The sequence below is a fragment of the Quercus lobata genome, chromosome 6, assembly GCF_001633185.2.
Source record: "Quercus lobata isolate SW786 chromosome 6, ValleyOak3.0 Primary Assembly, whole genome shotgun sequence".
NCBI classification, from domain to species: domain Eukaryota; kingdom Viridiplantae; phylum Streptophyta; class Magnoliopsida; order Fagales; family Fagaceae; genus Quercus; species Quercus lobata.
The window spans coordinates 8,134,220-8,153,448 of NC_044909.1; the positions used below are offsets into that span (position 1 = coordinate 8,134,220).

Genomic DNA, 19,229 nt, shown 5'->3' on the forward strand with positions numbered 1-19,229 from the left:
CTCGGTTTTCATGGTTTGATCATGTCTGATGAGGCATTTTTTCCACATGGCGTCCACCTAAAAATCGAGTCTTTAAGACTCGATTTATAACCCTTAAAACACCAGAGAAAAAAAAAAAAAACCCAGAGATAGAAACATGGGTTGTAGTAAGTCGAAGATGGAGATCGGAGTGGGTGGCTTCAGATCGGCATGGGACCATGGGTGGGTGGGTTTCAAGTCAGCGTGGGTGGCTTCAACTCGGCGTGGGCTGTGTGTGGTCGTGGGGCTGATATGGCGAGAACTTGGTTTGTCACATCTCGAATCTCGTGGTGTTGTCCAACAGAGGAGGAGGAGGAGAGCTTGGTTGATGACAGCGAGGAGGAGGAATTGCGGCGGACTTGGCGGAGAGCTTCGACGAGCTTTGTGGAGTAGTTTCTTTGCTCCGATTCGGATCTCCATTTGATCGTCTCGGGTTTTGGATCCAATTCCGGATCTCGCGTCTCAATTTTTCTACGCTTTATTCGCTTCAACTCTTCTTCTTCTAGACTTAAAAATTTTTTTGGCTTATAAATCGAGTCTTAAAGACTTGATTTCTAGGTGGATGCTACGTGAAAGAAATGCCAAATTAGAACACTGAAATTGAGTCTTTAAGAGCATCCACAGCCGGAAATTCCATCCTATTCTATTTTACCATCTCAAAAAGCTACTTTATCAATTATACAATACCATTTTACAATACACCCACCATCCCAACTTTTATTTTACCATCTTATACATTAAAATAATATAAAAATATTTCTCACTCTCTGATCTCTATTTCTCTCTAATCTCAGTCACACCACCCACCTCCGTGGAGCAAAATCCATAACTAAATCCAGCCAAAATCAAAATTAAAATCCATAGCAAAATCCAGCCAAAATCAAAATCAAAATCAAAATCCATAGCAAATCCAGTCAAAATCCATAGCAAAATCAAAATCCAAAATCCAAACCAGTCACAAACCCACACAACTCCCCGCCGCTGCACCACCTGACCCACGCCCTTGCCGCCGCTGCACTACCTAACCCACGCCCACATCAATCACAAACTCGATAGCTTCTCAGCTGTGGCTTCTCCGGTACCGTTGATGGCTTCTCAGATTTGGATTTTTGGGTTTTGGGATTGCTATGAAAGATTTGGGTGTTTTGAGCACCACTGCATATTTTGCTCACTTGAGCCATTTTTCTCTCTCTCTCTCTAAAACTGAAGCTTTCTCTCTCTTAAACTCTCAATTTCTCAAATGGGTTTTAGTTTTGGTGCAATGGGTGTTTGTTGAATTGGGCTGACTATGTGAGGGGAGAGTTCACCAAACCAAAAAGCTCTGCTACCAGAAAATTTGAGAATGTACTTTGTTTTTGTTTTGTGCTATGAGTGCTTGTATGTTGCGCTTGAAATGTTCTAGAAAGAGAGAGATGAAGAAAGAGGGAAACCATCTCAGACCGTGAAAGAGAAGACAGAGGAGAGAGAGAGAATAAAAGTTAATAAAAAACTGATACAATAGTGCTACAGTGCCATCCTACATTTAGGATGGCACTGTAGCAACATTGTAAAATTTTTTACAATTCTTCTCATTTGGCCTTCCAGCTGCTGAGCACATTTTGGGCCTAAATGCCAAATGTAACTTACATTTGGCATTTGGCCTTCCAACTGCGGATGCTCTAAGACTCAATTTATAAATTTAAAATCGAATTTTTTAAACTCGAGATATTAGTAAAAAAATATAATTATGTAAAAGTGCTTACTAATTATATCGTTTAGAAATGAGTGTAAATCCCCAATTTTGGCCTTTACGTGGCATAGGTCACAAACGACGTCAGTTCTGCGTGTTCTTAGTCAAAAAAACATAAACCTCTTTTCAATTCCACAGGAGGGTTTTAGTTAAAATCACTCCCAGCTCCATTTTTTTCAGTTTTTCTACTACCTGTGGAGTTCAAAAATTCAGTCAGGCACAGAAGTCATTGCTTCTACACAACTAAACAGGTGCGTTTTTCAATCCCCATGTTTAATTGTCTCTACAAAACCATTCTAAATGGTGAGAAACACATTACTAGTAGATCTCCAACACCAATTCACAAACTGGGTTTTCTTCAAAACCCATCTTTATCCTTGAAATACTATGTCTCCAGCACTTCAAGTCAGCAACCATTTGCTGTCGCTTACCTCATAAACTCACTTGGGTTCACACCAGAAGCTGCTTTATCAGCTTCCAAATATGTTCATTTCGAAACCCCAGAAAAAGCAGATGCTGTGGTTAAGTTTTTGAAGAACCATGGGTTCTCTCAAACCCAGATCTCGAACCTTGTTAGAAGACGCCCAGGACTGCTCAAATGTAATCCTGAGAAAACCCTTTTGCCCAAAATGGAATTCTTTTCCTCTAAAGGGATTCCAAGTCCTGACCTGGCAAAAATGTTTAGTGGGTTCCCTGATCTTTTTAGAAGAAGCTTAGAGAAACAAATTATCCCTTCCTTTGATTTGTTTAAAAGTTTGCTTCAGTCTGAGGATAAGACTCTTCAAGCTATACAGCGATGTTCGGGTATGTTTACATATTATCTTGAAACTTATGTGGTGCCCAATATTAATACATTGAGAGAGAGCGGAGTGCCTGAATCGTTTATCATTTCTATACTTCAAAAACAGCCAAGAGCATTCAGGGTTAATCCTGTTCAGTTTAGAGAGGCTGTGGAGGAAGTAAAAGAAATGGGATTTAATCCTTCGACGATGAAGTTTGCCAAGGCAGTCCATGCTGTGCGGTCAATGAGCAAATCGACATGGGAAAGGAAGCTCAATGTTTATAAGAAATGGGGTTGGACTGAGGATGAGGTTTCTATGGCATTTAGAAGCCATCCATGGTGTATGACTGTGTCTGAGGAAAAGCTTACGAGGGTAATGGATTTTCTTGTCAACAAGATGGGTATGGAGTCTTCCCTCATTAAGAAACACTCGATACTTTTTTCTTTGAGCTTGGAAAAGAGATTGATTCCTAGGGGTTTGGTTCTTCAAGTTTTGCTATCAAAAGGTTTGGTGAAGAAGAATTTTAAAATGCATGCGTATTTTGAGTGCCCTGAAAAGACATTTTTGCAGAAGTTTGTTATGCTTCATGAGGAGGAGGCTTCTGAGCTGTTGAAGCTATACAAGGGATCATTGGATTCTTCAAAATGAGAAGAGAATAACCTTGTTAAATTACTTGCTTTAGTTGAGCTCCAAGATTGCAATTAACCCATATTAATTTTTTATTGTTAATGTGAGTTGTCTTTTATTTGTTTGAACATTCTAGCTCAAGTTCCAAAATGCATAATCATCTGCTAGGCTATTGTGATCTGTTCTTGCTTAATAAATGGGCATAATTCAGCAAGTGGTTACATGGCTGAAATTTTGTAACTAAAATATAACTTATCTGTGGAAATTTTGTCACAGAAATTTAATTCCTTTCATTTTGTAGCTATAAAAAAGACATCTAGCTCCCTGATACATGCTCTTTGTATGCAATTGTATTACTGGATGGTGTTGTAATGTTGCTGCATGCAATTCTGAGACTGATATTGCTAGTTCAAGTTGGTTACACTGAGTATATATTGAAACTATGGTGAAGTCTCATAATTTGTGTGCATTCCAAGATACCTAACAATTTTCTGTTTAACATGTTTGTGAGCAAATTTGCAGAATTTTTTTGTTGTTTTGATTTGCAGAGCTCTCATATGGCGCCTATCTGGAATTCTCTGCATGTTCAAATGGCTACAAGAAAGAGCAGCACAGGGTACATGGATTTCTTTTGTTCTACAGAATTTTTTTAAAAAAAAGCAAAAGTACTTGCTTTATAAGCTGTTTTTCTTAATGGCTCAAGCCAAATTCATGTCAGCCAAGTGGACAAATCCAGCAACCAGCTTTCTTGTGGTGAAAGTAAGTTAGGAGAGTGTTTTGAATTCGTGTTTGCAAGTCACTAAATCTATCATGAGGTCCAGTTGGACCATGTTTTACCATCACACCTTACTCTGACTTTTGATTGGACAATTGTTATTTTAACTCTTACCAGGATTTATGTGGCTAGGCAAGTTGGCATTTGTTTATTTCAACCCTATCTTTTATATACAAGCAAATTTTATTATAACTGAAAAATTGTGTACAATTGAGATCTTTGGAACCAAACTTTGTGTTTTAGTTGAAAATGGACCTGCATAATGCAACTCAAACACTCCAACCGACCTGAAATTGTATGAAATGAACGAGTATTGGAGTCTTTGGTTGTGGTCGAGAAGCCACTGCTCAGAGAAGAGACTCATTTTAAGGGCTTTGCTACTCATTCTTGTTCAAGTTCGTGAACTGTCATATAGAAGGTCCTCCCATCTGCAGAATATATACAGATAAAACTTGGATGTTACAAAAGTGGGAGCTGGTTAAGAGGGAAGTGCATAGTGCAGCAATTGCATAATGATCACACAGAGACCTAATTTGTTTGCATTTTTTATTTGTTAGTTACATTTTTCATCCTTAGACTTGCCTTGTTCCAAGTTTGAGTGCAGTTAAGAGAGAAAGAGTGCGCACATGCAAAGGGGGGAGGGGTGGGTTGTTGTGGAGCTGGGGAATTTTTTTGGCTAGAGTAAAGACTTACTGCTGTTAATGCAATGTGACATGAGTTGTTTAGGTGAAAACAGAAAGGTGTATTACAAGTTGTTCAGATATGAATTTGTGATAAATAATTTAGCAAATACAAAAACAGTATCGTGTGTTCTTGAGCAAGTGACATATATCATGTGGAGTTGTTTTAAAATAAATAAAGTGCTTTCTTGTATTTAGACAATTGTTAAGAGGGAGAGAGACTTCAATGCATCTGTTATAATTGTTTACATCATGGATGTAAGTTCTTTCTGTTTTTCTTATTGTTTACACATTGTTCTTGAACTTCATTTAGTCATGTGTAAGGGTGCAACTAGTTTAGGCTAAAGTTTAAATCCTTTTCTGTTTTGTCTAGAGAAATCCAATTCTAATTTATGTGATTGTGTTGCATGATCCCAGCTATTGTAAATGCTCACATCATGGATCCTCAATTGTTTCTTCTCATGATTGATCTTTCATTTTAACAAGACGTACTGATTATTGCTATCTTGAATACTACCCTGTAACTAATTTTTTGTTTGGCTGTCTGTTTTTTATTTGTAAGTTGCACTTGTATTCAGTGGGTCATGGCCTCATCTTTCGCCTTACTCTTGTTAGGTAAGGAGGGGCCATTTGAGCTTAAGTTATTCTATTCTGCTCCAATTCTACATGGAAGCTGCTGTCGTATATGGCGTGCAATTCATTTTCTAAAAGCCAGCATTTTGTTAAAAATTGTTTGCTCATGTTTGTGAGTGAATTCTCTTAGAAGTGTAACATCTACTTCGATTTATGGAGCTTCTATATGGTGCTAGTTGGGATGGATAGATGTTCCCTGATATTGGTGCTATTTTGGATTGTTATGTCGGATTCATCCCTTTGTGTGTGAACGTATTCATTTTCTTTTTCATTGACAGGTTAAGAGAGGTGGAGAAACGCAGATAACGCTCTCATGTGCATACATTTATTAGCTTGTCGTATTAAATATTTTATGTTATGCATGGAAAAATGTAATATAACTATTTTAAAAGAATGTAATGTAAAATTTATAGGTTAAATGGTGACTATATAAAACTTATATAATCAAAAATAGTGAATTTAAAATACGTTATATGTTTCATTACATAAAACTTATATATATACACACACACACACGAAGGTATAATCAACCTTATGCAATTTATTTAAAAATAATAACGTTAAAACAAATGAGTAACTGCTCAAAAGATTACATTTGTATATTCATACCTTCCATTTTTAGGAAGACTTTTACTTAAATTAGTCACACTAAAGTGAACTGAAATGCTATGTTAATGTGGCTTAATAGGAGTGTAATAATAATAAATGCTATGCTTAAGATTTTAGATATTACAAATTTGATATATATATTTTTTAATAAATTTGGATTTAGAATATGTGCTCTCAATCCAAACCCATCTTCTCCCATTTTGTAAGTGCACAAAAATGGACTGAAGTGGACCACATAGGACTAAGTGTGCGTTTGTTTGGACTTTGGTAAGCTTCTTCCTCTTCTTCTTCTTTCTTTCTTTGTCTTCTTCAACGCGATTCTGATCTTGGTTTTTTTTTTTTTTTTTTTTTTTTTATTTCTATCTAATCTGATCTGAGAAATACGTTTTGAAGGTAGAGATTTGCTACCAAAACACCAAGCAACACTGATCTGCTATCAAAAATGACCAGGTACCAACTAATTCAGAAGCGTTTTTTTTTTTTTTTTTACCGAGTGTGGGAAAAAAAATTTCAGATCTTGCATGCTTTTGTTTTCTTCAGCTTCAGCTCTCTTTGATTTGTTTTCTCGCAACCCAGAAATAGATTAATGGGTATTGTTTTTGTTGATTGGAATTTTAGTTGATTGGAATTAGTTTTTTTGTTTTCTCGGCAACCCAGAAATAGGTTAATGGGTATTGTTTAAGTTTAAGCCTTGGAGAACGGATTCAGTGTTTATACTATGGGTATTAAGTTTGGTTATTCACTTTATTATTGAGTTCAAGATGAGCTCGACCTTAGGACTGAATGCAAATTTTATATTCATGATTAGTTCGTTAATTTTCAAAATATTTTTAACTTGTTAATGAGTTACACTGAGTTAATTAATTAAGCAAGTTATACAAGTTTGATTTAAGAAAATTATCTTCTTTAGTGTCATACACTAACCATGCAAAGAGCCTAACAGGCCTTGTGTGATCTGCTCATTCCCTGTGTTGGATTATTGCTTGATGCTGCCCAAAACCCATTTTATGATGAAACAAAAATATAAATGTTCCTTGGTCTAGCGGTCATAGAGACTTGACATTAGATTAGATAATTTATATTGTATGCATTGTCCAAATATATGTGTATGGTTAGCATATGGTTTTTAGAAATTTGCTTGCAATATAGGTGAAGAAACTTGCTGCACAAATTTTTTGTGCCCCTACAACTTTGCTTTAAGACATACCTTTTTGTGCATGCGTGAGTGTGATGGTGGTGGGGGGAGGATATAGACATAGAGAAAGAGACAAATTTTGCAGGTGTAAACTCTGTTGCTTTAAGACATACCTTAGTTGGTTAGGATTGTAGAGACAAAGTTTAATAATGATTAATTTTTTTGTTTGCTTGATATGGTTTTGCTAATATGCTTCAACCTCACTGGTTAACTTTATAGATGGGTAAAAACACCACTTCTAATCCCGAGGCAAAAACGGCTAGAGCATTATGGGATAATGATCCAAACTGGACAACTACTTTTTGTAATCTTTGTGTGGAACAGATTCAAATCGGGAATAGATCAAGAGGTGCTGCCTTTAGTACCGAAGGTTGGACCAATCTAGTGACCAAATTTTGTGATGAGACCGGTCAAAACTATGATAGGGATCAATTTAATCATCTTTTATCATCTTTTTTACATTTTTGTGCTGTACAATTTAAACTTGGATTATTGATATGTATTTTATATGTTTTTACATTTTTATGTAGTACAATTTAAACTTGGATTATTGGTGTATATTTTATCATCTTTTTACATTTTTATTTTGTGCTTCATGATGATAAAAATTATTTAGATTTAATTAATATTAATAAGAAGTCATTAATAGTAATAACAAATAATTATGACACTAAAAAAGAAAAATTGCCCAAACATTATTAAAATAATAACAATAATATATTTATTATTATTATTATTATTATTGTTTAGTAAGTATATGAAATAGATGATTTAATAAGTATGAAATAAACTCACATCCACCAAAAAAAAAAAAAAAAAAAAAGTTTGAAATAAATTCCCTTATATATACATTGTCCTTTTTGGTCATTTACCCCTCAAAAAACCACTTTTATAAGTGTTAGTCAAACACTCAACTTTTTCATTAGGCACTTTTTAACAGCTTTTACCAAATACTCAGTTTTTTGAAATTCCACTTTTTCATTATGCACTTTTAACAAAACTCCACTTTTTCATTATGCATTTTTTCAAAAAACTGAACCAAACTCACCATAAAGTGAATCGAATAGGACTTAAGTTGTCTGAGTAGGACTAAAGTGGGCAGAATAGGACCAAAGTGGACCGAATAAGACCAAAGTGGATAGAATACATTGAAGTGGACTGAATAAGAGCAAATGAATAGAATAGGACCAAATTCAACCGATTAAAACCAAAGTCAACCGAATAAGACCAAAATGGATAGAATAGGACCAAAATTGACTAGATAGGACCAAAGTGCACCAAATACAACCAAAGTGGATTGAATAGGACTGAATAAGACCAAAGTGGACAGAATGAACTGAATAAGACTGAAGTGGACCAAATGGACTGAATATGAATAATTTAGACTGAAGTGGACCGAATAGGACCAAAGTGAATTAAATACGAACGAATAGGACCAAAGTGAACAGAATGAATCGAATAGAACTAATGTGGACCAAAGTGGATTGAATAGCACCGAATAAGACCAAAGTGGACAAAATAAGTCTGAAGTGAACTGAATAAGACTAAAAGTGGACAAAATGGACCGAATAGAACCAAAGTGGACCAAATTGGACTGAAGTGAATTGAATAGGACTTGAATAAGACCAAAATAAATAGAATAGACCGAAGTGGGTCGTACAGGACCAAAGTGGATCGAAGTAGATTGAATAGGAACCAAATATGACCCAAGTGACGGAATGGACCAAATAAGCCCGAATTTGAAAAATTGAAATAATGAAATTATAAGTCAATTACAATGACAATTACATTTTGTACTTTTTTAGATCCTTATAAACTAGATTGTTTAACCTAATTAATTAACCAAGTGAATACTTAGGTTTATTATTCAAATATAGGTTAAAACAAAACAATCATATCATGCAAAGCAGCAGAAATATAAAGAACACAAAGATATGATGACCCAAGAAAACCAAACCGGTAAAAAACCTGAGGAGGATTTAACCTAACTATCCTCAAGGTAAAAAGCAAATTCACTATGAAAGAATTAAAATTTGTACAATAGAACTTAAACCACTAACATTCTATTGCTACCTCAAGTAGAAAACTTACTACCACGACCCCATGATAGCTTCGAGTTAACGGACTACTTCTTTCCTTGATCTATAGCAACCACAAGTTCTCCTACTTGTGATTTTGAGACTCCACTCAAAGGTTTTGGATCTTCTTGAAAATTTTTTATGTAGCAACTGAAACAACCATCAAGTTCTTAATGCAAATCTTGATCTTGATAGCTCTATGTGTGTGTATAAAGGTAAACACCTCTCAAATCTCACAAAAGATGCAACACACAACTCAACAAAGACCTTAGAGAGCTTTTGGGTACAAAACCCTAGATCTATAAAAGAGGCACAAGATGCACTCTAATCTCTCTGAAAAACCTTATAAAAACGTGTTTAGAGTTTCCTTTATATAATAGTAGTGTTTTACTTGAAACTTAATACGTTTAAGTAGAGTTTAGGCTGAAATAGAATTCTAGAGATACGTGTTTCGATCGTTTGCCTGTTTCTCGATCGATCGAACCAGGCAATTTCTAAATTCTTCTTTCTGCAGCTTACTTGTTCTTGAATCTTGACTTGAATCACCTTGAGCACTGCCTAATAATACCTATAGACTCTAAGATCTATATCTAGACAAGTTTTTGTTCACGATTTACCAATTGTTCTAAACTTTTAGAACCTAACAATCTTCCCCTTTGACAATTCATGACAAAACTTACACACAATATGAAATACTTAAATACAAGAACAACCCAATACAATAAAATGCCCAATTACATCACAAATCCCAATCTAAGACTCCTAACCTAGAAGTTGCAATAAGAAGTAGAAGGTCTTGATCAAAATGTACCTGTCTTTCCTGAAAACACTCAAAAGAACACATCACCGCATGTGTGGAAAGAAAGACATAAAAAATAATATGATACATAATATAAAAATAAAAGTAAATTCTAACTCTTCCCCTAAGTTAGATACATAAAAAAGTTTTTATATTCTCCCCATTTGAAAAACAATTTCAACTCCCCCTAAACAAAACAAATAGGATTCCTACATTCCCACATTTCATCTATTTCTCCCCCCTTTTGTCACGTATTGACAAAGCCAACTCAAACAAAGTGTAAGCAAAAAACATATGCAACAAAAGTCAAGAGAAAATAGAGAATCAAGGAAACAAATGAAGACCAACAACTTCCCTTATGAACACTTGTTAAGGAAAACAAAACAAGTTTTGGGGAAAATTTAGAAGGTGGGGAAAAGTAAAAACACACAAACCTAACCTTTTAAAAAAAATAAGTTGAGGATACACATAAAGAAAAATATTCTCTCTTTCAATAAATGCAAACTTGACACTATGTAACCCATAAATAGATGGTGTTTGAACTCAAATCAATTAGAGAAAATATTTGAACAATTATTATCCATCATATCTCAAAAAAAATTTCCTCAATTTTCAGCATTCACACATCAAGAAAAATAGCATATACTAAAATGTACAAAGGCTCAAAAATTAATCAATCAATTTTTAAATCAAGTTGAGTACATAATTTAGCAAAGTGTATGCATGTTATATGTGAAAACAATGAGAGATACGATTGCAAAATTGCAAGATGGATACAAAAAATAATGCAATGCATGTGAATCCTAAAAATAAATGATGCATGAAAAAAATTTGGTCAAAAACTTAGAAACTGAAAATTTTTCAGTTTTGATCAGTCGAGCATTGATCAAAAACCAATCAAGTTAGGCAGAGAGCAATGATTAAAAATCAAGGGATTTTCAATCGGTCAAAAAACACATTCGATCAATCAAAATTCTGGAAAATTGGATTTTTTGAAAAACTGCAGAAGTTTATACAAAAAACACTCAACCTAAATAATTTCATGAATGAAATGCATGAGAATGAGTTTAAAAGTTTTTCAAAAAAAAATATGAGTTTTCTACCCAAAACTTCAAAACAAAGATTTATAATCGTCAAAAACACAATTTTTGCCAACCTTAACCATATTTTGCATCAAACACCATAAAAAACATAATCTTGGATGGCCAAACCAAATTCACACACAATATCATGTACTAAGTTTAGCAAAGACTAACTTGTGTAGTGTGTGCAACTAGTAAAAGCATGAGATACATATGAGGTGATAAGTAAATAGTGATCAATTACAATTTCTATAAAATTCATCACATAAGTTTGAAAGTTACTATCACCTAAAGAGTTACATCATAGAGCTCTTACATCTCCTAGAAAACAAGCTTGCAGTCATGTAAGTTTCTTATTTTGCCTCATAATGTACACACCAATTTTAGCATTAATCCGAAGCTACACCTTATGTTTTTTTTTTTTTTTTGGTGCATGTGCTACACTTTCTCGAGTACAAAATCTTATGATATGCATTAAGGTATTCATGATTGGCTAGTAAACAGTGGTGAGATGGTTATTTATGCCTTTCTCTTAGGATTTTTTAGTCCTTACAATCAAAAGCATGTGACTTCAAAATCAAGATCATGTGATCAAAAACTATAAACAACTCTCACACAACATGCACTACATAGCTAAAACTAGTAAAGTGCAGAAAAATAAGCTCATTTAAGCTAAAGAAGGTACATAGGCATGTTATGCAAAGATAATAGGCCAACCTCAATTACATATTCATGATGTGTAATGCAAAAGAAATAAAAATCTTTTTGGTTTCAAAAAATCTTTATGACCAAAACTAAAGCACACATTATGCTAAATGAATAAAATGCAAAAATAATGCATGACAGTGCTTAACTAAGCTATAAAGGGTATACAAATAAGAAAGATCAATTTCTTAATTAACCTTTGAGTACATGTACAAACTAGTACATACTCACACAAAATTAGAAATAGTTTAGCACTTATATAACACATACTATTCAAGTCTCTCCACAATGTCAAGCACGTTTTAAATCAAGAGAGAGATATTATAATTGATGTAATCCTTAAAACAAATAAAACAAGACACAAAATAAATTATTTTTGTCTTTTTGAAAATTTTCAATGTTTTTGGATTTAAAAAAAAAAAAAAACAAAACAACCTAAGAAAATAAAACAACAAAAAACTAAAAGAAAACATGTCCACAAATAATTGAAAGAATTAAATCAGGGACAAGTAAGTAACACTCACCTTAGCAAGTCTTTTCTCACCCATATAGCACGAGTCTTCGGCTCTATAGGTGAAAATCCATGAGAAGCAGAGTGTATTTGAGGGATTACACCAATTTTTTGAAAAAAAACTGAAATCCGGCAAATTCCTTTCACAAGGCAACAAGCTTAAACTTTTCAAAAGAATATGAAACAATTTGTATGGACTTATGGTAGGAGAAATATCATCACATATCCTAGATTGGAATACAAAATTTTTAAATTTCAATTTATGACAATTAGGATGAATGTGACCAAAGACACCACAAAAGTGACAAACAAGAACAAATTTAGGAACATCAGTATTCCTAACAGCAAATCTAGTCTCAAATTTTGGTTTTTCCCTCAACAAAGAACAATTTGGTCTAATATGACCAACAACACCACAAAAGTGACAAGTAGGCACAAAAACAGACTTATTATACTCTCTAACGGTAGGTTTAGACATAGGTTTAGAAATTTTAGCGTCTACATCAAAACTTTTATATTTGTCTAACCTAACAAAATAAGCCTTTTTCTTTATAATTCCTCTTGAAAGGAGGGATATAAACTTTCTCAGTTTTAGGCTTAAGAGAAACAAAGACACTTTTGTTATCAACAGCAAGTTTGGTATTAGTCAAATTTTTAATTTTAGCTTTAGATTTAACTAACTCTTGTTCCAAGCTTTTCATCTTCTCATCTTGAGAGGAAATTTGATTTCTCAAAAATTCATTCTTTTTATTAGACTCGTCTAATCTAACAACCAATTCCTCTTTTTCAAGATTAGCCAATATTAACTCATCTTTGAAATTCTTAGCAATTTTCAACGATTTAGATAATTTCTTACAAAGAGTTTCACAAGCATTAATAAGATCAACAGAAGCAATAGCATCTTCTTTATTCAAATTATCACAAACATGAGCAGAAAGACACTTCAAATTATCCATGATAGCAAGGATCAAGGATCAACTCTTAGATCAAAAGATCTAACACAAAAGCTAACTCGCTTTAATACCACTTGTACATTTTTAAATCCCTGTAAACTAGATTGTTTAACTTAATTAATTAACTAAGTGAATACTTTGGTTTATTATTCAGATCTAGGTTAAAACAAAACAATCATATCATGCAAAGCAACGAAAATATAAAGAACACAATGATATGATGACATAGAAAAACCAAACCGGTAAAAAACTCGGGGAGGATTTAACTTAGCTATCCTTAATGTAAAAACAAAACAAGTGAATGCTTAGGTTTATTATTTAGATCTAGGTTAAAACAAAACAATCATATCATGCAAAGCAGCAGAAATATAAAGAACATATAATGATATGATGACCTAGGAAAACCAAATCGGTAAAAAATCTGGGGAGAATTTAACCTAGCTATCTTCAAGATAAAAAGCAAATCCACTATGAAAAAATTGAAGCTTGTACAATAGAACTTAGACAACTAACATTCTATTGCTACCTCGAGTAGAAAACTTACTACCACGACCACATGATAGCTCCGAATCCACAAACTACTTCTTTCCTTGATTTGCAGCAACCACAAGTTCTCCTACTTGTGACTTTGAGACTCCACTCAAAGGTTTTGGATCTTCTTGAGAGTTCCTTATGTAGCAACTGAAACCACTATCAAGTTCTTGATGCAAATCTTGATCTTGATAGCTCTATGTGTGTGTATGAAGGTAAACACTTTTTAGATCTCACAAAAGATTCAACACACAACTCAACAAAGACCTTAGAGAGCTTTTGAGTACAAAACCCTAGATCTACAAAAGAGGCACAAGATGCACTCTAATCTCTCTAAAAAAACCTTATAAAAATGTGCTTAGGGTTTCCTTTATATAATAGTAGTGTTTTACTTGAAACTCAATACGTTTAATCAGAGTTTGGGCTGAAATAGAATTTTGCAGATATGTGTTTCAATCGGTTGAACCAGGCAGTTTCTGAATTCTTCTTTTTGCAGCTTACTTGTCCTTGAATTTTGACTTGAATCACCTTGAGTATTGTCTAATAATACCTATAGACTCTAAGATCTATATATAGATAAGTTTATGTTCATGATTTGCCAGTTGTTCTAAACTTTTAGAACCTAACACATTTCTAGTAACATTTTTTATGAAAGCATAAATAGCAGTGAAACCTAAAGTTCAAGTTTAAAAATGAGTTCGACTGGTAGTGAGTTAACTATAAAAGAAGCGGAAAATTCCATATAATATTTCCTAGGATTAGGGAAGATTACGTTGCTCAACATCATGTTTTATTTATGTAGAACTAGCCTTTTTTAGTGAGAGATACTAATGCCGATGTTCAGTTGAATGGCCTACATGAGCAAGAGCATCAAGGCAGTGGTCTGTGCCTATCAAAAAAAAAAAAAAAGGATAGTGGTCTATGCAACAAGATATTAAATTAATTTTTGCCTAAAATTTGTTACAGTTTCTTAAATATTGTATTTTACACATGAGATTCTCAATTAAATTCAATCATGTGAATTTATTAATAAATGTGGCACATCTTTTTGAAAAGAGAATTAAATTCAACTATATAATTTATTAGTCAAAACAATCCTACCAAAATGATTAAATTTAGAATCTGTTTGGAATCTACTTATTTTACTAAAACTGAAAACTTTTTATTGAAAATACTGTAAATAAAGATAAAAGTCAGTTGAAATAGTACAATATGACCCATGAATAACATCAAAAAATGCAATAAGATCCATAAATAGTAACAAAAATAAACTAAATAATAAAATAAATTGATAAAATTAAGTCATGTCAAATACACACATAATTAGGATAAACTAAAAATGACCGTACCAAGAAATTGTAGTTAAACTTTTATCCTTTAATAATTATTTTTTTTGGGTCAGTGAAAGGTCCATCATGGCCAAGCCCATCTGATCCAAGTCCAGTACATAAATTTGTTTAAATAGCAGTTTTCATGTCTTTCAAAAGACAATGTTCAAAACAACCAAAATCCAAAAGAGGGCTTTTGAATTTATCATGGGTTTCTGCCTTGGACTGGTTTGTGGGTTTCGAGTTTTTGCTCATTCATAGTGTGGAGATTAGCCTTTCATGGATGAAGACAGAGAGATCAGCCTTTTTTTCCGAGGTTGGTTTCCATTAAAACTTTTCATATGTTATGTATTGGCTTGTGATTTATTCTTTTGAGTTTTGACTATGATTCTTTCAATTATTTTGTAGTTACATAAAAAAAAAATTTGTGAATGAGTCATGTTTGATTATGAATGTGGGTTTTTGATATTGTTGTTCATTTTGACTTGATTTTCGAAAATATATGCAACCCAGGTAGTTAAATGGGTGCTTTTTTTGGTTTGTGGATTCAGACATTCTAAATCTCTAGTGTTTGTAAGTAATGTATTGAGAGTATTTTTTGATGGGTTAAGCTCTTACTGTTTATATATTACGCTGTCTGTTAGTTGGAGTACTCTTCTTTTATTTTTATTTTTTTTTTTTATTTTTTTTATTGGTTTCTAAATATTGAATGTGCTATCTTGACTATAGATAATGGATTCTAGCAAAAGCTCTGAATTGGAAAATGAATTGAGTGTTGTCATAGTTGATCAACAAGAGGAGGATCAAGTAGAACCTACTCATGGAAGTCCAAGCAGATCAAACACTCCGAGTAGACATGACAAGCAAAATGTAGAAGTACCAAAAGTTGGCATGAAGTTTGATTGTGATGATAGCGCTTATGAATTTTACAAAGAATATGCTCAACGGATTGGCTTTAGTGTAAGGAAATAATTTGTAAAGCGAGCAAAGAGGGACAACTTAAAAGGAGAACATTTTGTTGCTCAAAAGAGGGTGAGCGAAGTGTTGACAAACGCCAAGAACAAGTATCTTTTCGCCGCCCAGTATCACGAGTGGGTTGTTTAGCACAAATGACTTGTCAACTCCAAAAGGATGGTATGTTAGATGTTGTTTCTTTTCATGAACAACATAATCACGAGCTTGCTTCTTTGCCAATAAAGCATATGTCAAGATCAAAGAGAGAAATTGCACCTGCTCAAAAAGCCATTACAGATGATGTAGAGAGGCCTGGAATATCAATTACACAAGCCATTGATTCATTGAGCATGGAAGTAGGGGGTGGTGAAAATCTTGAGTTTATGAATGTTGACTATAAGAATTCTGTACATAATGAGAGGAGGACGGCTTTGAAGAAAGGAGATGGTCATACCGTGATGGAATACTTTTGTAAGATGTAATTAGAAGATCCATCTTTTTTTTATTCAATACAACTTGATGATAATAATCAAATCATGAACATTTTTTGGGCTGATTCTAGATCAATAGTTGATTATGGACATTTTGGAGATGTTATATGTTTTGACACAACTTCTCGGAAAAATACATACGGTTGACACTTTGCTCCATTTGTTGGGGTTAATCATCATAAACAAACAATTATCTTTGGTGCAACTTTACTTTATAGTGAAACAATAGAGTCATTTAAATGGTTGTTTGAAACTTTTTTGAGTGCAATGTCATGAAAGCAACCAAGAACTATACTTACAGATCAGTTTGTTACAATGGCTAAAGCAATAGCTGAGGTATTTCTTGAATCAAATCATCGTTTATGTGTATGGCATATTTATCAGGAGGCCACTATGCATCTAAGTCATGTATTTGATTCGTTTCAAAAATTTGCAAATGATTTTAGTGATTGTGTGTATGGTTATGAAGATGAAGATGAAGATGAATGGCTCGTTGCATGGGATAATATGCTTGAGAAATATGCTCTTGTTGATAATAAATGGTTAGGTGGGATATTTGATGTGAAGGAGAAATGGGCTATGGTATATGGTCGGCATATGTTCACTGCTGATATGAAAAGCACCCAACGCAGTGAGTCGATGAACAACACGTTGAAGAAATACTTGAATGTTAAACTTGATTTTGTGCCTTTTTCAGAACAATACTCTAGAGTTTTGGCTGATAAGCAACATCAAGAACTACAAATAGAGTTCAGAATGAGGTGAACAAAACCTGTTTTACGAGTTGATTTAGAGATGTTGGGACATGCTGTAGAGTTTTACACCCCATAAATATTCCCAATGTTTCAAGATGAATATTTGAGGATGGGGGATTGTAAAATTTACTGGGTTAATAAATCTGATACTATCAAAGAATACAAAGTCACATATAGGGAGAGAACTCAAGAGCACCTTGTTAAATATGAAGCCTCAACGACTATTGTGGAATGCAATTGCATGAAGTTCAATTTCATAGGAATTCTATGCATCCATGCTTTGAAAGTTCTTGACAAGAAAAATATTAGGAGACTTCCAGCCCATTATATATTGAAAAGGTGGACAAAAGATGCAAAGATTGGTTCTATCAAGGACTATTGTGGCATTTATATTAAAGGTAATACTCAAGAATCGATAGAAAAGCACTACTCTCATTTGAGTTATAAATTTCGTGAAATTTCCACACTTGCAAAAAAGAGTGAGAAGATGTATGAACATACCAAAAGATGTTTTGAAAATTTATTGAAAGATTTGCAAGAGATGAGAAAGAAATGTTATTCTAATAGTATGGAAGGTCGCGTAGAGGTCCATGGTGAAGCCATTCATGCAAATGTATTACAAGGTAATAGTGGATTTGACTCCCACAAGGATATAAGTTCTCAAGATTGTGTTGTTGGACACTACTTAAAAGATTTATATGGTTTAAATCAGGTATATATATTCCTTATGTTTTTTGTTACAACCTAAGCGTTAGTCCCCTCCTCCCCCTCTCCATGCATAAACATGTTTGGTGGCATATTTGTAGGTTTCATCACCTTCTGATATTATCCAAGAAGAGCACCATATTGGCAACAACTCTAAGCAGGTTGGGTTTAGAAACCAACTTTTTTGGATGGGGATTGGAGACAAAAACGGGTGGAGTTAAGAGTACAAGTTTATTTGACGGAAATTGGAGACTATTTTTGACTGTCAACTGTTAAGTAAGTTATTAAACTTACTTCTTCTTCTTCTTCTTTTTGTGTTTGTGTGTGTGTCTATTTAATTCAGATTTGCAATTGTTTTGACAAAATGTTGCATGTGATGTGACAAGACACAAGTTTTTGGTAGCTAGGTGATCATAAAGGGCCTTTACTACTCTTGGCACAAATGATCATTTACCAACCTTTTTTTGTTTTGTCACAAAAGCTGCTAATAGTTTTGTTCTTGGCCAATACAATTGTGGTGGTTGTAATCTAGATTTGAACAAGATTTTCTTTTTCTTCTTTTGGGGCAGAAAGCTATAATATTTATGAATAAATTTTATTTGATGCTTGCCAAACTGAGATAATATCCTGTCCTAACTTGCCAAAGTCACAGAAACAGTAATGCCCTTACTTAGCTCATTGAAACTGTCTTTGCATCTCAAGGGTGTGTTTGAATCTGTGTCAATGGTCTTAGATTAGAGACAAACACCTTGAATCCTCAAGGTGGTTCGTACCCCTTGGCTTAACATTGGTTGAGCGTTAAAGCTAGCCTCTACCAATAATTTTATTTTACTCAACAGCTCTTGCTAAGCATATTTCTCTAAGGGCTAAAACTTACAAGTGAGATGTAATAACTTTCACTTTGACAATATAAAAATTGTAAAAGCCCAACTTGTGCCAAAAGTGAAGACAAGTTGTAATAATTAAATCTAAATGAATCCTATAACGGAAATGTTGGTAATCTTGAAGTTATTCTTTTCATATTTTAATTTGATAATTGTAAACGCAAATATCTTTAAAGGTGTGCATAGAAGGTTATAATCAAGAAGTATCTATTACATGGCGAACAAAATCATTAACTGCTATCAAGGAGTTTTAAATTTTAAGTTTTTCCTTCAATTCTTTTTGTTTAGATCGATGAAGAATAAATAGAAAACACCCCAAGACAGAAAAACCTCATAGCTTCTGAAGGAGAAGGAGAAACGAAAAATAAAATAGAAACTAAACCACTCCACAAATCTGAAGGTCCT

At 33.5% G+C, this 19,229-nt stretch overlaps 2 protein-coding genes and 1 long non-coding RNA gene across 3 annotated transcripts; all 3 read left to right on the top strand.

Annotated features, from left to right (window-relative positions):
• Positions 1-1,830: 1,830 nt before the first annotated feature.
• On the top strand, positions 1,831-7,532 carry LOC115949665. Its single transcript, XR_004083037.1, has 4 exons — positions 1,831-1,998; positions 3,705-6,120; positions 6,247-6,303; positions 7,268-7,532. It is a non-coding gene; the product is annotated as an uncharacterized LOC115949665 (long non-coding RNA).
• LOC115949664 lies at positions 1,868-3,370 on the top strand. The gene has a single exon (XM_031066954.1). It carries the CDS (start codon positions 2,017-2,019, stop codon positions 3,175-3,177), a length of 1,161 nt encoding a protein of 386 aa, XP_030922814.1. The 5' UTR covers positions 1,868-2,016; the 3' UTR covers positions 3,178-3,370.
• A 7,684-nt stretch (positions 7,533-15,216) lies between the features above and the next one.
• LOC115950545 (protein FAR1-RELATED SEQUENCE 9-like) lies at positions 15,217-18,790 on the top strand. Its single transcript, XM_031067734.1, has 3 exons — positions 15,217-15,351; positions 15,765-17,947; positions 18,042-18,790. The coding sequence occupies exons 2-3, from the start codon at positions 17,321-17,323 to the stop codon at positions 18,159-18,161; spliced, it is 747 nt and encodes a 248-aa protein (XP_030923594.1). The 5' UTR covers positions 15,217-15,351; positions 15,765-17,320; the 3' UTR covers positions 18,162-18,790.
• The last annotated feature ends 439 nt before the right edge of the window (positions 18,791-19,229 follow it).